Genomic DNA, 15,417 nt, shown 5'->3' on the forward strand with positions numbered 1-15,417 from the left:
TCTGACATTGGTTAGTGCAAGAAAAAAGGATCCCCGACTGGGTACTTAGCTTTAGAAGACTTCAACTTCAATTCGGTAGACGAAACTCAGGTAGCGGCCGACCGGCACTTGTGCGAACTGCTTCTGCTTTGGGCTCCATGGCAAGAAAGACTGATATAATGGTGTCGGCTGCCTTGCTTTATACTACTGATGACCTGACGTCAGTCCTCTAGCGACAGCAACCGATGCAGAAATACTAAGTCTCTGGTATTCGGGCCGGCTGAGGGCTACCCTGGCAGGGATAACCAAATGTGATAACTGCAACAGTGAAACATGAAGAACATCTAGCTGATGTGTTCTGAACACTGGCAATACTGCTTACTGACTGGAGAGGGGGCTAAGAAACAGCACACACTCCTTGAAATGAACTTCTCTGCAGCTATTTGGTACTCTGCAGCTATTTTGTACTTCAGTAAGTGATTCAGTCATAGAGCTATACTAGTAATGTCATCTTACAATAATTTTATTAGACTATTCAGTTTAATAGCAGTTTCTTGCAGCTCCCCATTGTACTTCTGAGATACCTGTGACTGTGAGTCCTAGCTCCTAGAACTATGAAAAAGCAATGGTGAAACTAAAGGAGAACAACAAATTTATTTTTTGCAGGGGGATGCAAGCCCCCTGCACACTCCAAACCTCAGTTATTAATATATACTAATTCTGAGACTGTCATACCTCAAGAGGAAAGCAGATACTCAGAGCCACACCGTTCTCAGACTTAGCACACACAAGTCCCCATTTTCATACATTCAGTTTTGCTATTCCAAGATTCACACTTGCAATAAGATTGGTATTGGACTATGTTACAGAACTTCTAAAAATTACGGCTATGGATGTGCAACAGATAAATACTATAATCACCACATCACATGAGCCAAAGGTGTCAAAGATCAAATTAGCCAGCAGCAATCATACCTCATGGACCTTAGCGCAGTTTCAACCAAGCATACTCACAACTAGATTTTTAAACGTACTCAGAAGCTGAAACTAAAAGTAGACAATTTGGAGAATAGGGCACACCATAACAATGCATGAATCACATGACAGCCAGAAGAGGAGACCAGCTGACTTTTGTGAAGAAGGAAATGTGCAAACTCTTGAAATCCCCCATTGCTCCCATTACAGAGTAAGCACATACAGTTCACTACTAAAACAAAGGCAGTAACTTACCAAAATGTTTTACTGTAAACATACCTTGACTGTAATTACAGCAAATAAATCATTACAATTGCTAGAGAGTCTAAAGGTGAAATGAAATTGGCTGAACATGCAGTGAGAATTACACCGGACTACAGCATAGCCCTGTACTTCAGAAGGAAACAGATGGTGCCTTATTTGAGTCAGCTCAGATACATGGGCTTTTAAACTCATCCTATGCTTTCCAACAACACTAATTGCCAATCAAAGAAATAAATTATTTTAGGTTTGCCACAGAAGGAAAATAGTATTCTGGAGGGATTACATACAGACACTAAACTATCTTATGCTGACTATGACCGGGCAACAGGATCCCTGCAATACAGTGGGACAAAGCGAAACAGCTCAGTATCTAACTCGCCAAAAAAGAGGCAAGGTTAAAAATGAATGTCAGAAATGCATCACAGAAACAACGTAAATTTCAAACTGCCAGTCTGACAGCATTGTACCATGCACCAATAAATTTGAATCATTAACACATTCCACAGCAAAATCAAGAAGGCTTCTACAATCACTCTTCAGGTCCAGAATTTCAATAGGGGAGGGGAAGAATGTGAGATGGACGAGTCTTGAGAAGATCAAGTAAAAATCACTGAGCTGGAATTTAAAAACACATAGACCAGGTGATAACTGTTGACACATGGTGTAGCCATAATACTGCTTATACTGTTAACACCACTGTTTGTATGCTGACAGTTTGTCGGCATAACCATAATTGCTCACCAAAAGTTTGGGTTAAGCTTCTACAGCAGAGAGTTTTACATACTTTACCAAGGGTTTGTTAATTGCTGTTGCTCAACTTAACATATGTATATTTATGTAGTTCAACAAATAATGCATTTTTTAGTTCTTTATTGCTTAACAGGAAGGGTCACGTTTGCCATCTCAGTGACACAAAACTGCATATTTGTAAGATGAAGCAAGGGGGGTAGCCGGAAATGACCAGGAATATAACAACTAGAGCTTGTAGATCTAACTCTTCTTCTGGTTCTTGGTAGGGCAATCTTTCGCATAGATTGTGAAGAGTGCTGAATAATCAGAAACTTGTCATAACAGCCAACAAAGATACATAATTGGCCTCCTCTTCCTTAGTGTTATTTTATTAGCTTATAATTTTGTGTGATTGTGACAAACCTGTTACAGCAAATAACTAGAAACACAATCACAATGTCAGGGTCATAAAAAAGTAGCGTAAACTAAGGCAGACCTTATGAAGGGTAGAGATATGCACAGTATCATGGAATGTCAAAGATGTCTCAGCTGTAATGAAAGCATGTGCTACTATAAATGCCTTAGAGAATCTTAAGGCACAAAGAGTGTATTTATAGGAGCCGAAAATTAGAAAGAAACCAATGAAGCTAGCCCTCATTACATGGAAGATGGAACAGATTCTCTTCATATGCTACTTCATCTAGTTTGGGTTGGTCAGCAATGCCCAGGGCTATTAGATCATTGTTATATTAACCCCCCTCCACCCCGGTGATCATCTGGTGTTAGTAAATTTCTACAGTCCAAACAAAGATAATACTGTACCTCTACTCTGTCTTGAACAAAAACTGAAAGCAATAAGTAAATCACTGGATAATATTATTATAGAGGGGGCAGATTTCAATGTGGCACTCAATGCTGAAATTGACATGATCTCTTCCTAAAATGGCTAAGACATTACATGGGTTAATAGAGGTCACACAGCTGACTGACATATAGCAGGCAATTAACCCCACTAGACAGCACTTTACATTTTATACTTCCAGTGTAGCCAGTAGACTAAACTTTTGGTTAATCAGTTATATGACACAGATTCTACAGCATGCCCTTTCTGATCATGTTTTCATCACACTAAACTTCAAACTTAGGCTAAATCTCAACCCTACATATTTATGAAAATTTGATCCACTACTTCTTAGGAAGTCACTTGCTAGGGAGGAACTGAAGTAGTGGGTAGCAACATTTTGGGAGTGATGTACAAATAGTTTTAACATGTTAGCATATTGGTAATATATCAAACATAACTGAAAAATATGCCAAAGAGATCATGACCAAGCAGCATGAACTAGTGTCAGCTAGACTTAAGGAAACACAAAACAAACTGCAGGCTTTCAATAAAAGATATAAAAAAGAGAAATGTACAAACAAAGTGATACTCTGGGAAATTAAAAACATTACACAGTATATCAAGCAAATACAAATTCAAAATATATAAGGGAAGTGGGAAAGAGAGAACTTTTTAATTGGGATTGAGGAATCACAACTAATTATAGTCACAAGAGATTCAGAGGGGGTTAACTGGACCTGTCCAGTAGAAATAAATAGAATTCTAACAAATGAATATGCTAAAGTAGGTAGTGCGCAAAGGGTTAACACAGCAACAGAATTTTCTATGACAGAAACTCTCCCACCAGCGGGTGATGCTTCAGAACAGATGGAAGCATTAAAACAACCTATGACAATTCAAGACATTGAGGTAACCATTGATGGTCTTGCCAAAGGAACAGCTCTTAGCCCTGATGATCTTTCTAATAGATTTTCATAAATGTTTTAAGGGACAACTTAGCATGCCTTTAACTGAGCTCTATAATCAAGCAATATCAAAGGGGTGTTTCCCATAAAGAGTCATGAAAGTACTGTTAGTTCTTGAGAGGTCCACAAGCTGCAAGTTATTACAGCCTACAACTTTACTTAACACAGACCTTACGGCATTCACCAAAATTTTAGTAACATGACTAGATACAATTATAGATTAGATTACACCTAGCAACCATGTGGGCTTCATTAAGGAAGATGTGGTGGGCCAGATGCTTTAAGGACATGGCTTAATTTAAAGAAATTTTGTGATGTGGGGAAAAAAAAAAAAAAAAAAAAAGAACGCAGATGCATTACTAATTGATTATAAAAGTTTGACAATGATCTTTCGCTCAGGAAGTGCTGAAATACTATAACTTTTCCAGTGAGTTTGTCAGACGGATAAAAGTACTGTATGACAACCCCCCCCCCCCCCATGCAGGTGTATACAAACAGAATTCTATCACTTCCCGTCTTCCTAACTAGCAGCACCATGGAAAGTTAACTGCTTTCTCCATGTATATTTATTTTAGCATCAGTAATAGAGCTTATCTCCTCCCTCTGGACTTACTACATTATCACTGATGCCACTTGTAGATCCATCTCAAGAGCATCCTGGAAGCTTGACTCTCTTTCCTTCCATCGGGGCGGGGGGCTCTTTTAGATTCCCTACTCACTCCATCCCACACTCGATTCACTGAAGGATAACTCCCTTATTTGAACCACACCTCCTCTAAGGGAGCGTCATCAACAAACACCCATCCCTGCCTGCTGCTTCGTCAGTTGCCCAAACCGCTAACTGAACCCAGGTTGACTAGGCTGTAGTTAGGGCTATCCTTCTATGCTGCCTGCAAGGCCATTCTGTCTACTGTGTTATTCAGTGTAAGACATCTTCCACAAGCCACATTTTCACTCTATGGGAAGGGAAGAAACATACGATCAGTAGCAGCAATTTATTTCTGCACAAAAGTAGAGGTGCCTTTGGACTTCCTAATTTCGAATAATATGGCAAAGTATCTGTTACTTGGTTCTACAGCAGCTGTAGGAATGTAAGCAAACCAATATGGTTTCATCCAGAGCTGTTTCTCTGTAAACTAACCACCCCCCCTCCAAGTAAAGATGCCAACATTCAAGATTTGGAACCCTGCAGAGATAGAATTACAGATGAAAGGAATGCTGGCAGGATCTAATCAATAAAGAAAGCTAGGCCTACTCAACAGCATCCAGTTATTGTAGAGGACTCCCTGGTATGGTGGAGTAATTGGGTCAATGTGAGGAAAATGTATGTTTCAGATATTTGGGATGACCCTGAAATTAAGTCTATATATGGATTAACAAATACTCCTAATTATTGTGGTTTTCCATAAGGCAAACAAGTGTACATGTACAAGAATATGTTCATAAGTAGTCCTGATCCCTAATGTCACTACACATACAATGAAATAATATGTTAATCAACCCACTTACTGATGAAGAATGGATGGGTACATTAGACACTATTTGGGATAACAGGTGGTCAAAGGTCTCTAGATTCACATTCACTAAGATACTTTAGCTATAGCACTAACATCTGTTATGTTATCTAAGGGCAATAACACCAACTGTTGGTGCTGTCATAGAAACATGGTGGATTATTTAAATCTAATTTGGGCATGCCTTCTGGCATAAAACATATGGCATAATATAACAAATGGGATTGCCTGGGTGCTACAGATTCAATTCCCTGCTAGGATTGCCTGGGTGCTACAGATTCAATTCCCTGCTACTGTGTCACATAAGTCAAATTTTCGATTTTTGAGAGCTGCAAAAAATGAGAGAGGTCTATTATTACTGAATTAATGTGGATTATAACAGTTATTACAACACTCTTCTCCTGTATGTTTCTATATTGGAAAGATTACTCCCTGACGATCTCAATGCATTTCATAGGTCTCATTGCAAATAAATAGGGCAACCCTACAACTAATATGGTTAAATGAACAGAATACTAAACATATTCATGCATGAATTGAACTTGGATTGTCGTACTAAAATCATACAGCTGAACAACCTTGAAGTGTTTTATGGAAAGTTTCTATTATTTATCTTTTACGTAAATAATATTAGACTGTTACATGATTTCATGGTTATAGATTATATACTCATGTATTAACACTCTCAGTTTTTGATATGTTTGGACACAATCTTTCATGCTTGAAATGCGAATGGAAATGTAAAATTTATTTTTAATAAATAAGCCTAAGGAATGCAAAATACAACTAACATATGTTTTGGTAGGCAAGGCAAGTTCCTATAAGCCCTCTCCCAATCTTCAATCTGCAACCAATCACTTATGGCATAAGTTCCAGGGACCCTCCCCCACTCTGCTGTATCACCCATTTTCATACTCTCATGGTATACAAATAAAAAGATATGCTCATAGGAATGTTACAGAAATATGTGCAGAAGTCATTTTGAAAGATGGGAACAGCCAGCTCAAGTTGTATACAAGGGATAAAGCCCTGACCACAGAGTTTATTTATTTATTTATTTTATTAATTTATCCTTTGCTGACCAGATTAGTCTCACTAGGCTAGTGGCCTCTTTTCAAGGGAGACTCTAGGTGGAATTTACACTACTTATGGAAATTTGGCCACGGCATTAGTGATCTTCCCCTGCTCTTTTCAATAGGTGCCATGGGATCTTTTATATCCACTTGAACAACCATCAACTCAAGATGACAGAGCCTCAGTTTAACATGTCATCTGAAGGATGACACACTCAGGAGTGCAGTATCCCCTTATCAGCACTGCAGACAGCAATCCTTCTACCTAGTGTGGAAGCAGAACCTACAGCCTTCTGCACCAAATGTGAGTATGCTACCTGCTGCGCCAGTGACATTTGCTAGGTCTGACTTGTCCAGGTGGTCTGGGTTCCATTAGTGGCTCAGATCTCTACTGGGGCTCATGTGAAAATGATGGCCATACCCATTCTGAGGAGGAGTGGGTATTATGGTGCAGAGTGCTATAACCCCTTGCAGCAGGAGCAGTGGATGTAACTGCAACTCAAATGCATGTGTTTAGCTCACCAAGTCACCACCTGGCAGTGTACTTCACTTTGGGTGCACACAAGTGTGTGCTCATTTAAAAAAAGGCACAGTGACCCCTACAGTGATGTGGTTTGCACATCCTCCCTCTCCACCCAAGGAGGACCTAAGGCTATAACTACAATATCCTCATTGCTGAAATGGAAGAAAGGACATAAACCATCACCATGGCTACCTGTGAGATAGCTACTCTGATCAGATCTTATCTTCATACTGGGGATAACCTGTTCAGGGAAATTAATAGTTTATAAAGACTGACATAGAACAGACTGATAGCTGGCATGCATGATAACATCTATACGATTCTGTTCATGATCACTACAAAAAAAAAAAAAAAAAAAAAATATATAGATATATATATATATATATATATATATATATATATATATATATATATAATTTGTTTGTACTGTTAGTGTTCTTGATTGGTGAAAACTATGTACAGAACTTCTCTGTAGTGCATTGGGATAGCATCATGTATTTTACACATACCGCAGATGTATGTACACACATACATACACACACACACACACACACACACACACACACACACACACACACACTACATTTAAATATCTGAAAATAACAGCTGTAGAATATTGTCTAAAACAGGCCAAAAGGGCAGATTCTTGTACTGCTGTTTGTAGAAAGCTGCAGCATCTAGTCTCTCACTCAGAAATAATGATCCATACCACCTACCTCCAAGCACATGAAATAATGATTCGTACCACCTAGCTCCAAGCACATGAAATAATGATCCACACCACCTACCAAGCACATGAAATAATGATCCACACCACCTAGCTCCAAGCACATGAAATAATGATCCACACCACCTAGCTCCAAGCACATGAAATAATGATCCACACCACCTAGCTCCAAGCACATGAAATAATGATCCACACCACCTAGCTCCAAGCACACGAAATAATGATCTGTACCACCTAGCTCCAAGCACATGAAATAATGATCTGTACCACCTAGCTCCAAGCACATGAAATAATGATCCACACCACCTAGCTCCAAGCACATGAAATAATGATCCACACCACCTAGCTCCAAGCACATGAAATAATGATCCACACCACCTAGCTCCAAGTACATGAAATATACAAGGATGACATCAAAAGCTCCTTCATTTCTTACCGTTTTGTTCATCCACCACTGCTGATGTTCCAGAGCAATGTTTTTCAAATTTATCACAAACTCTTCCTTTATAAGGCTCAGTGCTTTGTCTGGCTGGGTTCTGTCTGCAGAAATTAAACATTTCATCTGCTGATAGTGTTCGTGAATGTTCATAACTTCCTAAGAGTTAAAAAATATACATGGTAAATGTCTAAAAATATGCAAACTCAATGGGTTACAGCCTTAATCTCAAAATGAAACATTTGGGAAGATGCTCATTAATAAGAAGTTATGTACCTACCATAACGTTCCACGTTAGTTGTCTTCATCTCGCCTTCTTTCTTGCTGGTTGGGATCGGAGCCGATCCTCGGCTCCGACTCTGCCATCTTCTATAGCTCGAGAGCTGTTTATTGGCTCGAGGCTACCCCTTATCCCATGATGCCTAGCGCTAGCTACACAGATCTCGTTTGAAATAGCTAACCCCAGACATAGCCAGAGAATCAACCTGCCCAAACAAACAGGTTGGGCAGATCTGTCATACTCTCTAAATCAGTAGAGGAAACAAACCAGAGAACACTCAGCCAGTGAAACCAAAACTCCTCTCGATCCAATAGGACAGGGGGACGGAGGGTGTGACGCAAGAAAGAAGGCAAGATGAAGACAACTAACATGGAATGTTATGGTAGGTATATAACTTCTTAATGTTAAGTTGTCTATCTCGCCTTCATTCTTGCTAGTTGGGACAGCATCCCTAGCACCTACAGTCCTGGGCGGCTCATTGGAACAGACTCTTCAGAACAGTGGAACCAAAGTCAGCTCTGCTCCTGGAGACCATATCTAGCTTGTAATGAGAAATAAAGGTATGAGGATTTGCCCAAGTAGCAGCTGCACAGATAGAATCTATGGGCAATCTAGATTGGAAGGCTACAGAGGTGGCCAAAGCCCTAGTAGAATGACGCTTCGGTTCGATAGGCAACTCTTTGTTTCTCAGTTGATAAATGAAAGTGATAATGTGAGACAACCACCTGGATAAGGTCACTTTGGAAACTGGGAGACCTTGTTAGCCTAGAGCGTAGGAAAGGAATAGTTGGTCCGACTTCCTTGTATTCTTAGTCCTACGCAATTAAAAATGCAATTGTCTGAACGTCCAATTGGTGTAATTTGTATTCTGCCTTGTTGGAGTGGTTAGGGAAAAACACAGGAAGGTCTATAGATTGGTTCAAATTGTTTTCTGAGCAGACTTTTGGAAGGAATGAGGGATTAGTCCTTAGAGCAACCCTGTCCTTATGAAAAACCAAGTATGGAGGACGAACACATAGTGCCTGAAGTTCAGAGACAAGTCTGGCTGAAGTAATAGCTAACAGAAAGAGTGTTTTCCAAGACAGAAACTTAATCCCAAAACTAAAAATCGCAAAAAGGGAAGGCATCTCTGATCAGTATTAGCAAAAAACTACGGGCACTCATAAAATCGTCTAAGGCCAACTTCAAGAGAAAAATTGCACAGGACACTAAGGATAATCACAAGGCTTTCTTTAGTTATGTTAGGAACCTGGGTGGGAATTCCCAGATATGCTCAGAATTAGTCCAAAATGACAAAAAATACACCGAACCCACAGACATTGCCAACATCCTAGCTGACAGGTTCAGCGCAAACTTCTCCCCACCAAAGGGCAAATATCTATCCCAGCAGAGTGTTGCCCCCCTGACATCTAAGATGCTCAGGTAAGAGTCGCCCTCTCCAAAGCAAAAAACACAGCATCAATGGGACCAGACGGTGTCCCGGGCTGCGTCTTACATGAACTCCAAGAAGAGCTAAACCCAAACATAAAACTACTGTTCAATCTCAGCCTTACTACAGGATATGTACCCAAAGAGTGGCGTACAGCAACGGTGGTCTCTCTCCACAAAGGTGGTGCCTCAACGGATCCTGGAAACTATCGCCCCATAAGCCTGACTAGCTTGGTCTGCAAAGCTATGTAAAGGATCATCATGGACCTTATAAATAAAGATATTGGGGACCTACAGACACTGGATCCTACCCAGTTCGGCTTTGTTAAGGGCAGATCCTGCCTCTTAAACCTGGTTGATTTCTTTGAAACAGTCACCAAGGCCATTGATGAGGGGAAGGTGGTCCACCCAGCCTACCTGGACCTCGCAAAAGCCTTCGATACAATACCCCACTCGGGCATTATAGATAAGCTCACCAGCTTAAATATAAACCCCTATGTCACTAGATGGGTTGCAAACTGGCTCAAGGACAGAACCCACATGGTTAGAATTGCTGGAGCCATGTCAGACTCCAAACCAGTTACAAGTGGCGTCCCACAAGGCTCAGTCCTGGGACCTCTCTTATTCGGTATATATTTCTCGGAGGTACAGGCCAACACGGAAGGACTGTGGCTGACTAAGTTCGCAGATGACTGCAAACTGGGCGCCATAATCGACTCTCCAGTCGACACAAGCATCCGCCAAAAGGGCCTCATAGAAACAGACAACTGGTGCCAGAGCCATGGCCTCAAGCTAAACGCCAAAAAGTGTATAGTCATCCCCTTTGGCAAAAACAAAGTGCCCACAAATTACCACATAAGTGGTAATCCATTAAGTACGGAAGAAGTAATTAGGGACCTGGGGACCCAAGTTGATAGCAATCTCTCATTTGACAACCACGTGGCCAAAGTGGTTAGAAAAAAGTACAGTTTTGTACCTACCATAAATGTAGATGTTCGAGGATCCACATTGCTGCAGTCCTAACTATTGGGTAGTCCGCTGTCCAGTCGGCCCGAATACCAAAGTATATGGCTGACGTCGGTCAGGGCGCATTAGACTGACGTCAGTACGTCAGGGTACTAATGCGCATGACCGACGTCATATCCTCAGTCTTTTCTTGCCCCAGATGTCAGAAGACCCTGAAAAGCTAAGGCCAAAACCAAAAATTCCAAACATACCTGCACCAAAAATATGTACAATATATACAAAATTACCAGAATATAACCTCACCTACACAACCACCCTTAAACACAGAGGGAAGGAGGGAGGGTAAATTGGACTGCAGCAATGTGGATCCTCGAACATCTACATTTATGGTAGGTACAAAACTGTACTATGTTCTTCATTCCACATTGCTGCAGTCCTAACTATTGGGTAGAATCCCAAAGCAGAGGTAAGGGAGGCTGGCAAATCATAAGGAAGCAGGAACTGACAACATGCCTTGCAAAATAGCTGTGGCAAAACCAGCCCTAGACTTAGAGTAGAGAGGAAGGTGATAATGCTTAGAGAAAGTATGCACTGAACTCCAAGTAGCTGCCTCCAAAATATCCTTAGTGGCCACCCCTTAGAAATGCTGTAGAAGTGGCAGTAGCCCTAGTGGAATGAGGCCTAATTCCAGCTGGAATCTCCTTGCCATGATGGGAATAACAAAATGCAATGCAAAACCCAATCCACCTAGAAATAGTTTGTTTTGACACAGGCTTGCCCTAGAACCCAAAGCAAAAGAAACAAACAACTGCTGAGACTGCCTAAAATCCTTAGTCCTGCTCAAATAATAACGCAATTGCCTGTGTACATCTAAAGAGTGCAAAATCTTTTCGCCTTTATTTTGGGGATCTGCATAAAAAGTAGGCAAATGAATAGTTTGGTTTAAAGCCACACTAGAAACCACCTTAGGCATAAAGGAAGGATTAGTACGTAATGATACCCTATCCTTATGGAAAATCAAAAAGGCTCTACCGCCATAAGGGCCTGCAACTCAGAAACCCTTCTTGCAGAAGTAATGGCCAACAAAAAGCAGTCTTCCATGACAAATATTTCAATTCAGCAGTAGCCGAGGCTCAAAAGGTTGTAGAGTAAGTTTCTCCAACACAAAATTGAGATCCCAAGCAGGAGTAGGAGCTCTACGTGGGGTCTTATATTCTTTGCCCTCTAAGAAATTGCTTGAACAAAGGATGCGAAAACAATGGTGGGTCACAATCATAGTGAGCTGAAATTGCTGCAGCATGAATCTTAATGGAAGAGAAAGACAAACCTTTGTCCAATAACTCAGTAAGATATTGAAGAGCCACACTCAAATTAGGCTCAGAAATCTCCAAATTGTTTGCTGCACTCCAAAATAAAAATCTCTTCCATTTTTCTGCGTACACTTTCCTTGTACTAGGTCTTCTGGCTTCCATAATCACATTTAAAACTTGTTGAGGAAGTTGAGACCTGCTGTCTTTCAAAACAGAATATGCCAGGCTGTTAGATGAAGAGATTGAAGCTTGACATTGAGCAGGTGACCGTCCCTCTGAGACAACAGGTTTGGAATCAAGGGTAAAGGCCATGGAGGCTTCCTTACCAGACTCCTCAGTAATGGGTACCAGTGCTGCCGAGGCCAATCTGGAGCTATTAAAATCATCCTTGGCTTGTCTTGTCTGACCTTTAGAAGCACCTTTGGGAGAAGAGGCAGAGGTGGAAAAGCATACACATGAAGATTTTTCCAACTGAAAGAAAGAGCATCCACTTTCCAAGCTGTGTGATGAAACCTCTTTGTGCAAAACTTTGGCAGCTGGTGGTTTAGTGGAGAAGCGAACAGATCTATGTCTGGAGTTCCCCATGACACTGTCAATTTTGAAATACATGAAGATCCAGTTTCCACTCGTGGGGATCCATGATTTGTCTGCTTAACACATCTGCTAAGGAGTTCTGTGCTCCGGCAGAAACCTTGCCTGAAGAGTTAGTTGCAAGCTGAGCGCAGTCTCCCATAAAATCATTGCTTGCCTGCACAATGGGTAAGAATGTGTTCCCCTTGTTTGTTGATGTACCACATGACAGTTGTGTTGTCTGTTAGAATCAACACCTGCCCTGGAAGAAGTAACTCCTTGAAAGCCATTAATGCAAACTGGACTGCTAACATCTCTTTCATGTTGATATGTAGATGCTGTAGTCTGGCAGGCCACTTGTCTTGTATCCACTTTCCATTTAGATGAGCTCCCCAAGCAATGTCTGAGGCATCTGTCATTAGAATCTGACTCGCCTCTGGCCGGGTCACAGAGAGTCCCTTGTTTAGGTGACATTCCTGAGCCCACCACAGAAATTCCTTTTGAATGCAAGGTATTATTTGAATGACAGTGTCCAAATCCTGGCAGTGCTGTGTCCATACATTTTTGAGATACCATTGCAGCTTCCTCATATGCAGTTTGGCATTGGGAAGCACCAGAATACAAGATGCCATGAACCCTAAGGCTTGAAGGACTGTCCTTGCAGTCAGCCCGGACTGAAGAGATAGTTGATGGAAGTAACTGGAAAGAGTATTTTGTTTGTCCGGGGTTAAAAAGGCCATCTGGGCTGCTGTATTCAGTCTCACACCCAGAAAGCACATGTCTTGAGAGGGTACTAGACTGGACTTTATTCCCCTCACAGAATACCCTAGCCATCTTAGCACTGCTATGACATAATCCAAATGCTGTAGAAGGTCTTCTTTTCTTGAGCTAGAATCAGGCAGTCGTCCAAGTAAGGATAGATTTGAATTCCTTTTAGCCTGAAGTAAGCTATCACTGGAGCCAGAATCTTTGTGAATACTCTGGGCAGTGGATAAGCCAAAGGGCAATGCAGAGAACTGATAATGAGAATTTCCAGCTCGAAACGCAGATACTTCCTGCAACTTAGTCTTATAGGCACATGAAGGTAAGCTTCCTTGAGATCTAAAGTTACCATCCAGTGATCCTTGCCCAGCAGAGGTAAAAGCTGTTGTAACGTCAACATTTTGAACTTGGGAATGTCCAGATAAGTGTTGAGGATAGATAAATCCAAAATTGGCCTCCACGTGTTCCCCTTCTTCGGTACTAGGAACAGGCGAGAATAAAATCCTAGGCCCCTTTCTGGCACAGGAACTGGCTGAATGGCCCCTATGTGGAGCAACAGAGAAATTTGCTTGTGAGCCTCTTGTCTTTGTAGAGGAGGAATGTCTGGCATGCCTTTGAAAGGAGGCATGGTATGGAAATAAAACCTGTAACCGTGGTGAATGATATCCAGAACCCATCTGTCTTGGGTAATTAAATCCCAATTTTCTTCCTCCCAAAGGTGCTGCCAGGCGAGAATGTACTGGCAGCTGAAAAGGCAGGTCATTGGGTCTGCTTACGAAAGGACTGACCCCTGCCCTCACCAGAAGTCTGAGCGGGGGAACTCCCTGTCCTAGGCCTAAAAGAACCTTGAGCTCTGCCCCTACCACGTCTAGACCTACCCCTAGACTGGGAATCATAAGCAGGATAAGTCCATCCCTTAGTAGGCCAATTTCTACTAAACTTTGGAGGCTGCACCTGCAAAAAATCCTTAACAGTTTGCATAGACTTAGCCTTGTCCTCCATTTTCTTTAAGACTGCTTCCACAGGCGAACCAAACAACACATCAGACTGCAAAGGAGCATCCAAAATCCTTGTTTTAACATGCTCAGCTAAAATCTGATCTCTCAACCAGGCATGCCTACGAAGAACAGAACCAGTGGCAGCCACCCTCGAGGAGGCCTGCACAGCATCAAAACCACATTGCAAGGAATGTTTACCCACCTGTTCAGACACATGAACTAAATCCTGCAACTCTTTACACTCAATACCTTCTGCCAGAGCATCCACCTTAGATTTCAATTGTGAAAGGAGATAATTCTGATATTTTAACATGTGAAACTGACAATTCAACGCCCTCATGGCTAAAGTGGAAGAAGTATACACTTTCTTTCCCCATCTATCCAAAGCCCTTGCCTCTTTATCAGGAGGAACAGGATTTTTAACAACAGAGGCCTTCACACCTTTAGGCCCCTGAGAGACAGTTTCTGGGTCTGCCCTAGGACTCTTAAAAGATACTTATGAGCTTCAGGCACCCTATAGTACCTATCCGGTTTAACTGGGGCAGGAGGCAAAGAATCAGGATTGAGGGAAGCCTCTGCAAAAACATCTTCCACCACATTCAGAACAGGAGGTATAGCTAAAGGCCTATGCTGGGGTAAAACAAGAATTCCCTAAGCCTCTTCCTGGAATCAGAGAAATCTTGACCTTCCCATTTAAAATGCTCCCTCATGGAATGCAGAGTCTCTGAAAATGAAAAATCCTCAGGAGGAGAAGCTGAAGGAGTAGAATCATCCACATCAGAATCAGAATAAGGAGGATACTCCTGCAAGTCTTCAGCCGAAGACTCAGAAGCCTCCGAACATTGCTCAAAACTCTCAAACTCAGGTTCTACCCTAGGCCTCTTATCAGGAGGGGGCATAGAACCTCTAATCATAGTAATCAAATCCTCTGCCATTTTAAGCATATGTTTCTTAGGCAAAGACCCTGAAGCACTAGGAGAAACCCCCACTGAAGTTAAACTTGGCCTGCCTCTCAAAGAAGCCTTGGAAACAGAAGGGGAGGCCCTAACCACCTTAGGAAGAGAGGGAAGAACA

The 15,417-nt window shown here is 41.6% G+C and overlaps 1 protein-coding gene across 1 annotated transcript in view; it reads right to left on the bottom strand.

The window, feature by feature from the left end:
* The window catches only part of SNAPC1 (small nuclear RNA activating complex polypeptide 1), a 588,252-nt gene that overhangs the window by 280,810 nt on the left and 292,025 nt on the right, over positions 1-15,417 (bottom strand). Inside the window, exon 5 of the mRNA XM_044074493.1 lies at positions 8,030-8,188. Coding sequence (XP_043930428.1) covers positions 8,030-8,188 — 159 coding nt within the window. The remainder of the gene's footprint in view (positions 1-8,029; positions 8,189-15,417) is intronic.

The sequence above is a fragment of the Protopterus annectens genome, chromosome 6.part0 (assembly GCF_019279795.1).
Source record: "Protopterus annectens isolate FY-2018-M chromosome 6.part0, PAN1.0, whole genome shotgun sequence".
Classification (NCBI taxonomy): Eukaryota; Metazoa; Chordata; order Ceratodontiformes; family Protopteridae; genus Protopterus; species Protopterus annectens.